At 39.9% G+C, this 13,987-nt stretch overlaps 5 protein-coding genes across 8 annotated transcripts in view; 1 reads left to right on the top strand and 4 right to left on the bottom strand.

Annotated features, from left to right (window-relative positions):
* Window positions 1–1,698, bottom strand: part of LOC104811552 (calcium-binding mitochondrial carrier protein SCaMC-1-like) — a 3,582-nt gene extending 1,884 nt beyond the window's left edge. Inside the window, exons 1-2 of the mRNA XM_010538271.1 lie at window positions 637–1,698; window positions 7–152 (exon numbers count right to left, since the gene is read on the bottom strand). Coding sequence (XP_010536573.1) covers window positions 7–152; window positions 637–1,081 — 591 coding nt within the window. The 5' untranslated portion in view covers window positions 1,082–1,698. The remainder of the gene's footprint in view (window positions 1–6; window positions 153–636) is intronic.
* Window positions 1,699–2,720: 1,022 nt separating this feature from the next.
* LOC104811554 (chromophore lyase CRL, chloroplastic) lies at window positions 2,721–5,496 on the top strand. Of its 3 annotated transcripts, XM_010538272.2 has the most exons (10): window positions 2,721–3,139; window positions 3,485–3,542; window positions 3,722–3,771; window positions 4,040–4,100; window positions 4,184–4,219; window positions 4,335–4,385; window positions 4,471–4,563; window positions 4,877–4,981; window positions 5,080–5,172; window positions 5,262–5,496. In XM_010538272.2, the coding sequence occupies exons 1-10, from the start codon at window positions 3,012–3,014 to the stop codon at window positions 5,331–5,333; spliced, it is 747 nt and encodes a 248-aa protein (XP_010536574.1). In that variant the 5' UTR covers window positions 2,721–3,011; the 3' UTR covers window positions 5,334–5,496. The 3 variants fall into 3 exon arrangements, with proteins under 3 accessions (XP_010536574.1, XP_010536575.1, XP_010536576.1); XM_010538273.2 differs by lacking the exon at window positions 3,485–3,542 and having other exon boundaries at window positions 2,722–3,197; XM_010538274.2 differs by lacking the exons at window positions 3,485–3,542; window positions 3,722–3,771 and adding an exon at window positions 3,377–3,426 and having other exon boundaries at window positions 2,726–3,197.
* On the bottom strand, window positions 5,497–6,757 carry LOC104811555. The gene is made up of 4 exons (XM_010538275.2): window positions 6,368–6,757; window positions 6,195–6,253; window positions 5,767–5,884; window positions 5,497–5,660 (listed from the first exon to the last, which is right to left on the bottom strand). The coding sequence occupies exons 1-4, from the start codon at window positions 6,604–6,606 to the stop codon at window positions 5,582–5,584; spliced, it is 495 nt and encodes a 164-aa protein (XP_010536577.1). The 5' UTR covers window positions 6,607–6,757; the 3' UTR covers window positions 5,497–5,581.
* Window positions 6,758–7,277: 520 nt separating this feature from the next.
* On the bottom strand, window positions 7,278–9,390 carry LOC104811557 (pentatricopeptide repeat-containing protein At5g50990). Its single transcript, XM_010538276.2, has 2 exons — window positions 9,224–9,390; window positions 7,278–8,898 (listed from the first exon to the last, which is right to left on the bottom strand). The coding sequence occupies exons 1-2, from the start codon at window positions 9,315–9,317 to the stop codon at window positions 7,382–7,384; spliced, it is 1,611 nt and encodes a 536-aa protein (XP_010536578.1). The 5' UTR covers window positions 9,318–9,390; the 3' UTR covers window positions 7,278–7,381.
* A 213-nt stretch (window positions 9,391–9,603) lies between these two features.
* The window catches only part of LOC104811558 (protein MEI2-like 4), a 6,838-nt gene continuing 2,454 nt past the window's right edge, over window positions 9,604–13,987 (bottom strand). Inside the window, exons 4-14 of one of the 2 annotated variants that reach the window (XM_010538278.2) lie at window positions 13,607–13,915; window positions 13,001–13,389; window positions 12,770–12,928; window positions 12,402–12,518; window positions 12,157–12,319; window positions 11,699–12,064; window positions 10,996–11,578; window positions 10,819–10,903; window positions 10,651–10,719; window positions 10,375–10,554; window positions 9,604–10,246 (exon numbers count right to left, since the gene is read on the bottom strand). In XM_010538278.2, coding sequence (XP_010536580.1) covers window positions 10,133–10,246; window positions 10,375–10,554; window positions 10,651–10,719; window positions 10,819–10,903; window positions 10,996–11,578; window positions 11,699–12,064; window positions 12,157–12,319; window positions 12,402–12,518; window positions 12,770–12,928; window positions 13,001–13,389; window positions 13,607–13,915 — 2,534 coding nt within the window. In that variant the 3' untranslated portion in view covers window positions 9,604–10,132. Of the gene's footprint in view, window positions 10,247–10,374; window positions 10,555–10,650; window positions 10,720–10,818; window positions 10,904–10,995; window positions 11,579–11,698; window positions 12,065–12,156; window positions 12,320–12,401; window positions 12,519–12,769; window positions 12,929–13,000; window positions 13,390–13,606; window positions 13,937–13,987 lie in introns of both variants that reach the window. The other variant, XM_010538277.2, reaches the window with a different exon arrangement.

Here is a 13,987-nt window from a genome sequence, read left to right on the forward strand (position 1 = left end):
TCTTTCCCAGTGATGGTATATATTTTCTATGGTGGCTTCGTGTGGATATAGCAGAAGAAAATCTCTCCATTCCTCGAAAGTTATAATTCCATTGTTGTCCTTGTCAACATGCTCCACAAAGCGAGCAAGCTCCTCATCATTGATCTCAATTCCTGCAAAACATAAACTGCCATGGCTTATAAGACGAAAACAGAGTAAGAACACAGAAGTTAAGCTAGAAAACGTTTTCTATCTCATGGGTATCGGTCTGATACAAAACCCGCGAAGGGGGAGCAAAGCTTAGTGTCAAATTCGCAGAAGTGCTGGTGTCGATCTAAGACCACTACTTTCCCTAACTTTCACCTTCATCATTTCTTCTCGAAGATTTGAGTACTAAAGGTCTATAAACATTTCCCCATCCTGAGAATTCGAACCATACATCAAAGTAGAATCTTCATGGTGTCTGTGGATAACTTACTCCAAACATCATGCTTAAGACAACTTAAGATTCTAAGAAATGCTCAAACAGATAGAACCAAATCATGGACTTCGAATTGAAATAACATAGAAACCATACTGTCTTAAGCTATTATATACGAACTGAGCACAAGAATCATCAATAATTTTGAGCTTTCGAGCAGATAAATCATGTTATACCGGCCTTAACGAGTGCATCCCAGAGACCCTCCGGCGAAATGCAGCCATTGTGTTCAACATCAATGGCTTGGAATATTCTGTAAAGCTCAAGCTCCTTGTCGTCCATATACCGACGGAATTCGTGATAATCCACACGCCCATCTCTGTTTGCATCACAAACCCTAAACAGATCCTTCGCGTACTTGTACCCGCTCGGGATTTGAAGCGCAGATAGACCCTTCTCGATGTGGCCACAATCCAAGTAGCCGACGTTATCAGAATCAAAGAAATCGAACAGGCTTCGGATTCTGACATCTCGTTCCTCTCTTGTCTCACGCAAGGCAAGAAGAACATGGTCCATGGAAACGGGTCCGGGTTTCTTCGCCGGGTTGGAGCAGCCATGTTTGGATTTCGCAGCTTCCATTTTCGTAGGTAAACCCACGTGCCCTACACCATGACCCGACATGACAGAATCGGAAGGAACCCAGATGAAAAGGGATCAGATTGTGTTCTGGGCTCGGGTCATCATGGTTTCTGGGTTCAGATCACATCTCATCCTCAGATCTACGGGCACGTGAATGAATGAGATCGACAACAGAACCCGGCATTTAAAGGGCAATTTGACCCGAAATGATGGAGGAAATTTTGAAATCTCCTCTCGGATTCAAACCGATCAAAGGGGTGGAGAAATGATAAATTCTGAGGATCGGATCAAACGGAAAAGAGAATTAGGGTTCTTCCCGGGTTCGGAAACGATGGAAACAAGAATCGAAGCAAAAAAAAAAAAAGGAACCCGTGAAATTGCCGCTGGAAAGATTCGAACTTTAAATTAAGAAGACAATGGGGATTAATGCTGATGCTGATTCTGACGCTTTTTGCTTCGCCAATGAAGTTGAAGATGGAAGAGGAAGAGAGGAATGGGCAAATGCAAACGCAATGGCAATGGTGGATCATCGATATTCCAATTCTCAAGGGATATTCATCGAATTTATATGGTTTAATTGATCATGTTCTGGATTTTGCTTTTGGTGATGTGAATTGAGAGCGTTGCTCGGTCCAAAGAGATCAGATTTTTTTTTTTTGTTCTTTGAGACGTCTAGGATGGGCAAAAAATAGATAATATTTATAAAATGTGGCGTTTGAATAAAGTCTTTTTTTTTCGCATTAAAAATAAAGTTTTAAAATTTCTTTCAAAATATTAGATTCTTTAGATAATTTCGTATTTCCGAATTTTTAAAATATAAATATAAGAACGTAAAATCGATTTTTTTCATATAATTCATATGGACAAAAAATGATCTAAATTATATTACGGTACAATAATTTTGAAAGGCAAAATTTTAGATTTTTTTCTTTTATTGTTTTAAATGAATAAAAAATGATAAAGCTTTGAAAAATATAATTCCATTTAAAGACGATTTCAATTTATAGAATTGGACTTAGATCTTCAGTGTTTTACCTAATTCAATATTAAAACTAGAAATTGAAGTTAAATAGACTGCATGTCTAATCATTTTTAACATTCTCCCATTTGTTGTAAATTGGTGCAATGTAGGGTTATGATTTGAGAATTAACAATGTGTCTAAATATTCATTTAAACTTCTGAAGATTAGTGGCTAGGTTCATGTCTTTGTTTTGTGTGTTTGTGTATATATATATATATATATTAGTTTATTACATATACCAGTCCCTCTCTTGAATATATATATATATATATATATATATATATTATCCAATAGTCAAACCTATATAAATCGAGTAAAATATAATTGTAATCGAATCGGATTTAAAAAAAATGAATGATTATGACTTTTAAAATCAGAAAAAATCGATGGTGAACCGAATCAAATTAAAAAATTAAAAAATCGATTTTTTTTTAAAAATTTATTAATAAAAACCGAATTCAAAATTAATATACAAATCGAATATTTATAATTTTTTATAACTAAAATAATTAAATTCGAAGGAAAACCCGAAATGTTCGTCCTCTATTCTATGTATATAAAAAGATGCAATTCCCTATTTAGACATCCTGTTGTGTGTGAACTTATAAACATCACCCAAAAAAGAGGGTTGCCAACTTACAAAAAAAAGAAAAAAAAACTATTGATTTGTTAAAGTTTACATTGCCATTTGTAGTTATGAGAAAATAAAATAAAAAAAGAATAAAAAGACTGAATGAAAATTTCCGCCGAAGACAAGAAACAGGAGAACCGAAGATCGACGTGGCGGACAACCTCGCCACTGGTTTCGAAGCGAAATTCGCCGACCGTCAGATCCGTTTCTGCATTATCCGCTTCTTTCTTCTAGAAGAGCTCTGTTTTGACGACTTCGTTCGATCCCCAAACAGGGCTGATGCTAATTATGGAGGGTTTTGATTGAATCGTCTTCTCTTATGGGTTCCGGGTCGGATTCGAGTTCGGGTTCGGAGTCTAGCTCGACCGGCTGGAGCCGGGGTCATGGCATGGTCGTGAAGACGCTCGTCCTCATCGGCGGCGGTCTTCTCTTGAAGCGTCTCACCAAATCCGCCACTCGTTGGGACCACGCTCGCGTCGTGGCTCGCTCCCTCAGCGGCGAGAAGGTTTTGTTTTTGGCCCTATCATCCAACTTCGTTCCCGATTTTTCGCATTCTGAATTATGAAATTTCGATTTGGGTTTTTGATTCCGATGTGGATTCCTTCTTGGGCGTCGACGTTTCTGTGAAATCTGGATAAAAGTTTCGACCTTTTGAGACGAGTTTTTGTTATCTCTGGTGTTTAGTTTTCGACAGAGCAAGCAGCCAGAGATCCTGATCATTACTTCAACATAAGGTTCTTCTTCTTCTTCACTGTTTGAACGTATGAATCTTACAGTAAACCGTCTCCCCAAATCCGCCACTCGTTGGGACCACGCTCGCGTCGTGGCTCGCTCCCTCAGCGGCGAGAAGGTTTTGTTTTTGGCCCTATCATCCAACTTCGTTCCCGATTTTTCGCATTCTGAATTATGAAATTTCGATTTGGGTTTTTGATTCCGATGTGGATTCCTTCTTGGGCGTCGACGTTTCTGTGAAATCTGGATAAAAGTTTCGACCTTTTGAGACGAGTTTTTGTTATCTCTGGTGTTTAGTTTTCGACAGAGCAAGCAGCCAGAGATCCTGATCATTACTTCAACATAAGGTTCTTCTTCTTCTTCACTGTTTGAACGTATGAATCTTACAGTAAACCAGGTTTTGAACTTGTTAAACTCGAGTTCTTGTTTGGAATTTGTATCTTAGTTCCTGAGATATGGTAATGCAATGATTTGGTTCCACAATTTTCAAGTTATCAGTATGGTTCTTCTTTGGGATCTATGAGAGGCTCTTTTTCATGTGTTTCCTCATCTCTCTTTGAGTAAATGAAGGTTCAAAAAGAAAATGCGCTTTAAACTTTCCAGAATTTTGTGCAGAATGCTAACCTGCCCGGCAGCTGAGATGGCTGATGGTTCAAAGATTCTATATTTCGGACAGGTTGCCTTAAGCTTCTTTCTGTTGTTTTTCCTTAATTATATGGTCTTTCTCAATGTGTTAAGCCATTGCCATTTTCTCTGCAGGCGTTCTGGAGATCTCCCGAAAAGCCCTTTCGCCAAGTATGTGATTTGATTTTCCTTTTTGCCCGTTTGGTTCCTTTCCTTCCTGACCCGAGCCAATTCCTGCAAAGGTTTTCATTTATGCTTTTATCATGTCTCTGTTTTTGTGTTGTAGAGATTATATATGGTAAAGCCTTGTCCAAAGGAACTGAAATGCGATGTCGAGGTGAGTGCAAGTTGTGATCTTGTTATGTTATACTATGATAAACATTAGTTTCAAAAAGTTTGTGATCTTTGATCCGATTTTACAGGTTAGTTCTTATGCCATTAGAGATGCAGATGAGTATAAAAATTTCTGCGACCGTTCAAAGGATCAACGCCCACTTCCCGAAGAAGTTATCGGTGTAAGTCTCTCTTGAAAACTCGCAGCTTCCGTCTGCACATGCCGTAGCAAAATGCCCCAAGGTCTCATTCCTTATTCTCAATTAGGGAACAATGTACAATGTTATTAGGCACTTAAAATTGTATTAGATAATCTTGTATAGTTTTTATAACAAAATCGGTTAAAAATTACAGTTTTATGATCTTTTTGCTTAAAGAAAGCTTGTTAAACTCCCATTTCTTATTTTGGAGTGGTAAACTTCTTATTCTAACCATTGTTTTCATGCTATTTTATTAGACTCTGGTCTGAACAACAATGGTTACATGAAATCACAGGACATGGGTGAACATTTGACAACAATGTACCTCAGCTTCTGCGACCGTGGAAAAAGATGTTTGTATGAAGGCTCTACTCCACCAGGCGGGTTCCCAAATTCATGGGTATGTTCTATGAAACGTGACAAATTGATTCACGTTCTTGAGTTACTGGACAGACATTTGCTGTATCTGATTGCTTTCTTTTCTGTCTGAAATGGAAGAACGGTGCTAGCTATTGTACTTCTGATCTCACTGTCCTAAAGAACAATGAAATTCACATCTGGGATCGCGGCTACGATGATGATGGAATCCAGGTTCACCCTCTCTCTCTCTCTCTCTCTCTCTCTCTCTCTCCCTCTCTGTAACCAACTCTGATCTGGTTTTGGTTTCTTGGTGTATTCAGGTATGGGGGCCAAAGGATGGTCCGTACGAGTTCAAGTCGGCGCCATCCTCAATGACTTGTTCCGCCCTTTGAACATTCCCCCACCACTTTCCATTGGTAAACCAATACAAGGATCCTTCATCTTGCAAGAACGGTGACTACCCTTTTGTTATATGCTCCTTGTAAGTCCACGAAGAACTTGCCTTTATACTACAATTACAGCATCTTTATATAGAAAGCTTGGAACTTTTATTCATTACGGTGGAAAAATAGAGCGGAACATGAATTTAAATGCAATGAAATATCAGATTACAAAAACCAAATTGTAGCTTGAGTTAGAATCACATGGAGTTGTTGACGTAGAAATACAATGCCGCCAGAGCCACAGCTCCAACCCCGATCGCTATAGGCAATGCCTTCCTGCAAGATTATATTATATAGACATGCATTTCCAGATGAATCTTCTGCATTATAAATTCACATGGAAGAATGATTAGCCATTAACTCATGAAAGATGTGAACTAACCCGACAGCTTCGTCTCTCTGAAGCTCAGCCTTTCTGGCCTTTCGGACGTCTGTGCTGTTTGCGTTCTTGGCCACAGACGGCATGTAGGCTCTGAACCGCCGCTTAGGAGCACCACACACTGCCATTGTTACCACATTAACAAAAAGCTTGCTTTTGTTTTTATTTAATTATTTTGTCTTTTGTTTGCTGAATCGATGTTTATATAAACATCCGGTCGTGAATGAGTATGTTAAAGCTCCATCACTCAAGAACCCATTATCAGATCCAAATTCACAAAAAAGATTAGGCCTCTACAGATATCAAATCTTCTTCTGCGTAAACAGAGTCTAAGCTATATAGATTTCATTGACATTCATTCACCAATGGATGTAATCAGCATTACGACAAACATCATATATCAAGATGATGGATTACGACAAACGATGTACCTGGGCAGAAGTACTTGTCAGGCAGTTTCTCGAACGGAGTTCTGTCGTTGTAAATATACCTGTCGCCAAAAAGTTGAATGAACTTCAATCTAATCGACAATTCCAAGTGGTCTAAGCGAAACCCAGATCGCAGAATCGAAGAACGAGAAATAAAACGAAGAGAAAAAAGAGACCCGCAATCACGGCAGATGTAGGCTTGTTTGGAGGCGGCACGCATGAACACTCTAGGAGAAGAAGACACGACAGGCTTCTTCTTCTGGTCGGGAAGGCTGAGAGAATACGACGGCAAGAATGAAGATTTCAGGACAAAAGAATTGGAGGGTCGCCGGAGCAAGGCGTCGTTAAGAGGCGGAGACAAAATCGCCGATGGAATTCCGGCGTGAAGCCTCGCCGACGGCACCTGCATCGCCATCGGAACTGTGTGTATGGGATTCCTGAGGAGTTGAAAACAAAAGAAGAAGAGGAAGTGAGAAGTGATAAGAGAGGAAGAGTGTGGTAAAGAGCCTTCCCTCTCTATCTCTGTCTCTCTTTATTGCCACGTCATCATCTCTCTCTCAAGTCTAATCCTGCCCTTTTTACGTGGATCATTTCTATCTGCATCTTTCAATGTTGCATGCATGATGATGACATATATGCTTCAACGATGTTCTCTATCCTAACCTTCTGTTTTGTCCGGAGTTTTTGCTAGCACAGCTCATTTGGTACAAATTACATTTTGACCTTTTACGTTTGCAAAACCATTCAATTCGGTCCCTAAACTTTTACAATCACACAATAAACCCCCAACCCAGTTTCACCTCCGAAACCGTTTCAATCAACAATGAGAAGATCACCTGGCACCTGCATCATCTTCTGCTCGTCAAGATAAGCATTCGACATTCTGAAACATGTTCCTGTTTATGCAAGATAATAAACAGCTTAATTAGTAACAAACCACACCGACGAATCATCAGATCGAATCTTTAGAAACTTTCGGGCAAAAAATAAGTTTATCAGCCGGTTTCTTGTTAAATTTTCCAATAGGGTAAGCAAAAGATTCCACCTTTCCAGAAATGTAAGAGAGGAAACAGAAGAAATATCATACCTCGTGCTTTTCTTCAGGACTGAGAACTCAAGTGCTGAAGCCTCGTGTCTGAAACCAGTTCTATTCCAGAAATTTTTAACTTGTCTGACCCTTGGAGGAGGTCTCACCAATAATCTCTACAAGAACATGACCCATCTTCAAACCGATGAAAACGTATCAGATCCCGGACTATAACAACTCTGTTCAATAGTTTCGAGACTGATTTTATCCAACTGTGGCAGTCACAGCATATCCGTAGGTTTTTATGGATTCTAACATTGGATCCCGGGCTACTCTTCAAGATCCCGTAAGCCAATGCGATCTTTTCGCTGTGGTATCTCAGATTCTCCTCTTTCTCCTCTTCCGACACATCCATCAACACTAGATCCGTATCAGGCACAAAGCCTTCCAGCTTCGTTTTCTGGATCAACCCTTCTAACACTCTGTATATAGCTTTCATTTCTGGATGAGATGAATCTCCTGCCTTGAACCGATGAATCGCCCCTCCTAATTCCACCCAACTCTTCCCTTTAGTTTTACGAACTCCTTTATTCTTCATCAACTCCCGAACCTTTTCAGCGCTCTCCCATCTCTTCGTAGAGCTGTAGATATTCGAAAGCAATACATAATCCCCACTTCTCAGCCGTGAAATATTATTTACCGCGATTTCCCCGAGCTCAGAGTTCTTGTAAGTTCTAGAAGAACTAAGAAGGGACCTCCATATCACTATATCTGGTTCAACCGGCATTGACGCTATCATATCATAAGCATCTTGTAACATTCCTGCCCGGCAAAGCAGATCAACCATGGCCCCATAATGCTCTAGCTTTGGCTGTATCAGATATCGACGGCTCATCAAATCGAAATCCTCTTTCCCCTCTTTGAGCAAACCACAATGGCTACATGCTGTATAAAGTCCGAGAAATGTGATGGAATCTGGTGAAACATTTTCCACCGCCATCTCTGAAAACACTGTGACTGCATCTGAAGCAAGCCCATGAGTTGCTAACCCATTAATCATCGAATTCCAGATCGAGACATCGTTTCGTTGGACGCTATTGAAAATTTCCTTGGAAGCTTCTATATCTCCGCACTTTGCATACACGTCAACAAGGGCGGAACTCAATATCGGGTTAAGTTCAATCCCCGCATCAATCATTATACGATGCACCCACTTTGCATGATGTAAATCTCCAAGACGAGCACACGATGCCAGAGCAGAAGCAAAAGTGAATTTATCCGGTTTGAGATCTGAGCTAAACATCTTCCTGAAAATTCTCAACGCATCTTCATACTGGCAATTCTTAACGTTACCGCTAATCATTAAGTTCCAAGACAGCAAATCTCGATCAGTCATTTTACGGAATACCTTCCTGGCCATACCATACTCTCCGACTTTCATAAGATTTTCAATAAGCAGGTTTGTGTTAACCAGACCAGGCGCACGCAAGAGGAACCGTAGGAGAAGCCGACGCTCCGAGTATGAAAGGTTGCATTGTCGGTAAGCTGACACCATAGAAGCAACAAGTGACGGATATCTTCCATATCCGAGTTTAACGATCTGTGCATGAGTTTGAAGCACACATTTGGGGTTTGACGAGATTTTGCAGGACCCGAGAATTTGGTTCAACATCCGATGATCTAAAACAGTTTGGAAAATCAGTAAGCAAGCAATTCCACAGATATGGAACCCGAATCAAAGAGGCAATAATGGCCTAATCTTCTAATTAATCCATTTCGGATGAAATATGGAGTTCAACTACGGGGAATGAATATTTGCAGAAGGGCAAAAACATTATAATTCTTTTTCGAATTCCAGATAGGGATTTATGGGCAGTCTTCCCAAAACCAACGGCTCAGGAGAAACCCTAAACCCCCAAATAATTGCCGAAACCCTAAGAATTCCGACAGTGCCTGAACGGAAAATCAATCAGAGAGAAAAGAAACAAAGCTTGTGGGCTCTTACCAGCGACATTAACATGGATTGAAACGGGAGAAGAAGAGACGGAAGTGACGGAGAATCTTCGGATTCTGGGGCCGGAAATGGAGATTCTCTGCATTTCTTAAACCCTATAAACCCTCCTTCCTCAACCGAGGAAGGTCGAGCGCTGTAAATTGAATCTGGACAAAAATAAAAAGATACATAAATAAATAGGGACCGAGTTACATATGTACGAGACACTTGTCACAATGAATTTATAATATAATTATATTTAATTAAAGTTTTAAAATTTAATAAATTATAATATAATTATATTTAATAACAAGAATTTTAAGACTTTGTATCAAGGAATTATGATGTAAAATCATATCACATATGCTTATCAGCCACGAGAGAGAGATTGATAAAAAGAGAAAATAAACCTTTTTTTTTTGCCGGCGGCAGCCGGAGGAACACAAAAACCTCCGGAGCCTTTCCCCTCCCAAAAGGGCAGGAAGAATGATACAACAATGTTCCGACCGATCCAAGATACACAACATAAACATAAACCATGGTAAGAGAATTTTGCAAAAAGAAAAAAAAAACCCGATATGATCAGGATCCGATCCGATCCCATCCGCGGGTTTTTTCCGAGGGCGGAGAAACTTTTCTGTACACCGGAAAACTTTACCATGGGGCATCGGAGTTTTCATGCCAAGAATCGGAAAAAGGAAAAAAGAAGGATGAAAGAAAGAGTTGTAATAACCGAGTTTTCATGGAAAACGCCTCCAGAATTGTACAACACAACTGAGGTTGATGATGACGATGATGCCTGAGAAGCTCACTTCACGTCTTCTCTTCCTCCCTTGATAATTATATATATATATAGATATACATATATATATGTGCAGATAAGGGTTTCGTCTACGGTTAGTAGTTGTTGTTGTCGCTGAGTTAAGAGTGAAAAGAAGAGCTGCCATGGCTGTAGTAGCTGTCCTCGTTAACGCTACGTGATGCCGACTTGCATGGCCTTGCACGTACTACGTTATTACCCATCGGAAACGGTTCCTGCATTTATACATACATACATATATATATATACACACCAAGAAACGATTGTTTGCTTTATATATAAACAAAAAAAGGGGGGGATGGAGATAAAGAAAAAAAAAAGTGAAATTGTGGTGGGTACCAACCTGATCACCGGCATTAGGACCATGGGTGTGGAAGAGAATAGGGCGGCACCTCTTGTCTTCGTTCATTAAGCTCGAGTTCTGAAAATGCGCAATCAGAGCTGCTTTTCCCTGAATCCTCGCGTACGCGATTGAAGCTACCTTCTCGCTGTTGAATTTCTCCCACTTCTTCCCATCAAATGCCTTCCACACAAAAAACAAAAGATTAATTCGAAAGTCAGCTTCATCATAGATTGGCACCAAAAAGGGGATTTCAGATGTTCATCACTGGCTTCATACCTTATGGAATGGAATAATGTTCTTAGGATCGGTCATGTTGATGAAAGCATACCCCACATTGCATTTATTCTGCAACAAAGGAAAGAGGATGGTGTAAAACCATGAAATCATAAGTTCCTTTACAATGCCAGGCTTCCAGGTTCTGACATATACACTTCATGTGCCTACCTTGAAGTCAATTGGGAGATAGATGAAATCATAAGTTCCTTTGCAATGCTCGTCTATTGCAGCAAGAAGCATCTTAGATGTATACCTTAAAAACAAACCATAACCCATATATGTAATCAGGACAGAGAACAAAAGGGAAAAGTTTCGAAAAACAAGACTGGAAAAATTATGACTTACTTATTGGGTATGTTCTTTACCATCAACGTCGTTCTGCTGTCTTCCCCTTGCAGTATACGGTCAAGGTCAAGTTCAAACTGTTTCTTGTCACCATTGTTAGAGCTCAGATCATTTCTCCGGTGAGAGAAACTCCTGCCCCGTTCCATGGGAGGAGATTCGAAAGAAGATATCAGTGAATTCCTTCCTGGAAAGAGATGAGGAGACCATGGTCCGACATTCATGGGAGACATAGACATGTCCATGCGATTTCCAGCGACACGAGCAAAGGCATTATGAGAGGAAATGTCCATGGGATGGGATGGAGATTCCGCAGAATCTGCTAAGTAAGCATGTCTTCTATCCCATTGAGTGGGTTTTATTGTGGGTGCTGATCCAATGTGGTGATGCACATGAGAAGCTAGCTTGACAAGAATAGGTGGTTGCCTGGGAAATGCAGCAACGGGCTGAAAGCGATGAGCATGAACACCGTTGATGCCAGAAGGGGAATGAGGCCATATCACATGATTCATTACGGGCTGTGAATTGTTATTCCAAATGCGATGATTTACGTGAACACTCTGCCCATTTCCCAGTGATCCCAAACCTAAAATGGAAACAATTTTTATTAGCAAAATCAGTTACGAGTTGTCGAACTCTTTGCTATACCAAATTTCAATCATTATACACTACAAAAGTTTCGGCAGTTTAAATAATATAAACTTACTGCCTGGGCTCGTTCCAACAGGATGTCCATTAGAGGCTGCAGAACCAGTACAACCAGCAGTATTATTAAATCCTCCATTCAGTTTCACACCATTTCCGACCACTTCCATAGAATTCGTCGAAGCTTTATATGTATTACCAATGGCGAAGCCTTCATGGTATTCAGGAAAGGAGTGAGGATGGATGTTTGGAATAGCTTGGTTACCCGAACCATTCAAAGACCGGTGGAGCTCCTGAACACCACCAGTTGGTTCGTCGAAGGGCATCATCCCTGCTGAGGGCGAGCTAATATGAACACCAGAACTCTGATGACGTTCAGCAAATGAGTTCAACGGTGACCGAGCTGGGTTATGGAAGGAAACATTTGCTGAAAATGGCGTTTATTAAGAGATCAGAAAATGACGTTAGATATGTAAATACGTAATCACAAGAGAAGTTATTATCGACACCAAAACATACCCATATGAGCAAGTGCTAGATTTTCAAAATCATCCCCTTGATTGCCTCGCACAAGCTTAATCTGCTTGCCAGCAACATCAGTCCCATTCAAAGAATAGAATGCAGCTTCAGCAGATCTAATATCATAGAATTCTATGAACTTCTTCAGTGCAGTTTCATAAATCTGCAAATAACCGACAATAAATACAATTATACTAGGTTGGAATGAGAAGGTAGAAGAAAGGGATAATTTAACAGGTAGTCACCTCCTTAACTTCTCCAAAAACCTCAAAAAATTGGAGAAGTTTGTCATTTGACAGAGAAGAATCTAGGTTGGAAACTGCCAAGGTGGCTTGGTTAATATCTTCTTCGGACAGATTCTCCTAAGCATTGTGAAGGAAAAAACACTTGAAAAAGTTAATATTAGGTATATGGTTTAATTCAATTTGGTGCAAAACAGTTCACTAGCAACACGTTTTAAAGTATCAAGTGAGAATGAATGATTAAAAAAACTGACAAGTGACAGAAAAAGAAAAGAGAAAAAAAAAAGAAATGAGTTATATATATAATATGGCAAAGTATAATGAAAACAAATGGAAAACAGGGATCAGAAATGCAGTGCCTGTTTCCGTACCTTTTGAGCAGCATAATGAATATCAAGGTTATGTCGTCCAAAGCGCTTCCATTGAAGCGATCTCATTGCATTTTGCGCAGCTCTTATATCGTAATAAGAAATCATAACCAATCCATGATGCTTGCAGGCTGAATAAAAAGTGTGGATACCTCCAAATTGCTGAAAGAAGAGCAATATAAATGTTCAAGGACAAAACACAGGCCATGAAGAAAAACACAAAAGGATACACACCTCAAAAACGGGCTTCAGCTCAAAATCCTCAATACTGCCATCAATATTCCGGACAACAAGTGTTCTAGAAGGACGTTTGCTCTGAGGGTGATCACCAATATGAAAACCATTTAAGCCCCTGCCTCTTTTAAGCTCATCCCCTTCTAGTTCCAAGCCACCACCACTGCTAAACAAGTCAAAATCTTCAAAGTCATCCCCACTACTTGCACGAGAATTATTTCTTTCTTCACCAATTGCGCAAGAAAATAGATCATCTTCATCAGGAAGTAGATTTCCAATAGTTTGCGCCTCAATTTCTTCGAGAGATTCAAAAGGTTCCGCATCCTCATTTTCAGAAGCAACTCGATTGCCAGGATCCAGAGGCAAGATATCATTTTGTGACAGTCTCACTGCATCACATTAAACATAGTCAGGCAATCTGTCATAGGAACAAAAGGAAGAGATTATCGAGAGTCAAGAACATCGCTGTGAGATGTAAAATCATATTACCTAATGAGAAATTTTCCCTTTTCAATGTGAAAACAAAGACAATTTGAGAGAGAAAACGGTAAAGAGACTAGGAAAGATTTATAGTACTTTGATAAATCAGAGACACAGAAATCTTACATTTTCTACTAAATAATTCAGATAGCGAGCTTGAAAAAAGGCTGCTTTCATAACCAATGCCATGAACATCAGTCTCTCCTTTCATACCACGACTCGCTGACTGGAGGTACAAATTTGACCATGTGTTTGGTTGGAGATCCATAGATGCCCATGAATTCCGAGGCAAATTGAAAAGGCCTCTTTCTTCACTTCTTGGTTTTTTCATCCGTTCTCCAACGAAAGTTGATGGAGACAATCTCATATTATCTTCCACACCTTTAGTTGGCAACTGTTCAGATGATACAGGACCAGCGAACTTACCATTGTTCCCTGAAATCATACCACCATTACCTACACGAGCTAAGTAAGCATGTCTTCTATCCCATTGAGTGGAGATCGGAA

Source organism: Tarenaya hassleriana, unplaced genomic scaffold (genome assembly GCF_000463585.1).
Source record: "Tarenaya hassleriana unplaced genomic scaffold, ASM46358v1 Cleome2, whole genome shotgun sequence".
Lineage (NCBI taxonomy): Eukaryota > Viridiplantae > Streptophyta > Magnoliopsida > Brassicales > Cleomaceae > Tarenaya > Tarenaya hassleriana.

Excerpts from the sequence above, each read along its gene's own strand:
- LOC104811554 (XM_010538272.2), top strand. The coding sequence starts at position 3,012 with ATGGGTTCCGGGTCGGATTCGAGTTCGGGTTCGGAGTCTAGCTCGACC. Across the intron at positions 3,772-4,039 it reads GATCATTACTTCAACATAAG|AATGCTAACCTGCCCGGCAG; the intron begins GTTCTTCTTCTT and ends AATTTTGTGCAG. Across the intron at positions 4,386-4,470 it reads AACTGAAATGCGATGTCGAG|GTTAGTTCTTATGCCATTAG; the intron begins GTGAGTGCAAGT and ends CCGATTTTACAG.
- LOC104811555 (XM_010538275.2), bottom strand. The coding sequence starts at position 6,606 with ATGGCGATGCAGGTGCCGTCGGCGAGGCTTCACGCCGGAATTCCATCG. Across the intron at positions 5,885-6,194 it reads TGACAAGTACTTCTGCCCAG|TGTGTGGTGCTCCTAAGCGG; the intron begins GTACATCGTTTG and ends TAACAATGGCAG. Across the intron at positions 5,661-5,766 it reads CAGAGAGACGAAGCTGTCGG|GAAGGCATTGCCTATAGCGA; the intron begins GTTAGTTCACAT and ends ATAATCTTGCAG.
- LOC104811557 (XM_010538276.2), bottom strand. The coding sequence starts at position 9,317 with ATGCAGAGAATCTCCATTTCCGGCCCCAGAATCCGAAGATTCTCCGTC. Across the intron at positions 8,899-9,223 it reads AATCCATGTTAATGTCGCTG|ATCATCGGATGTTGAACCAA; the intron begins GTAAGAGCCCAC and ends AAACTGTTTTAG.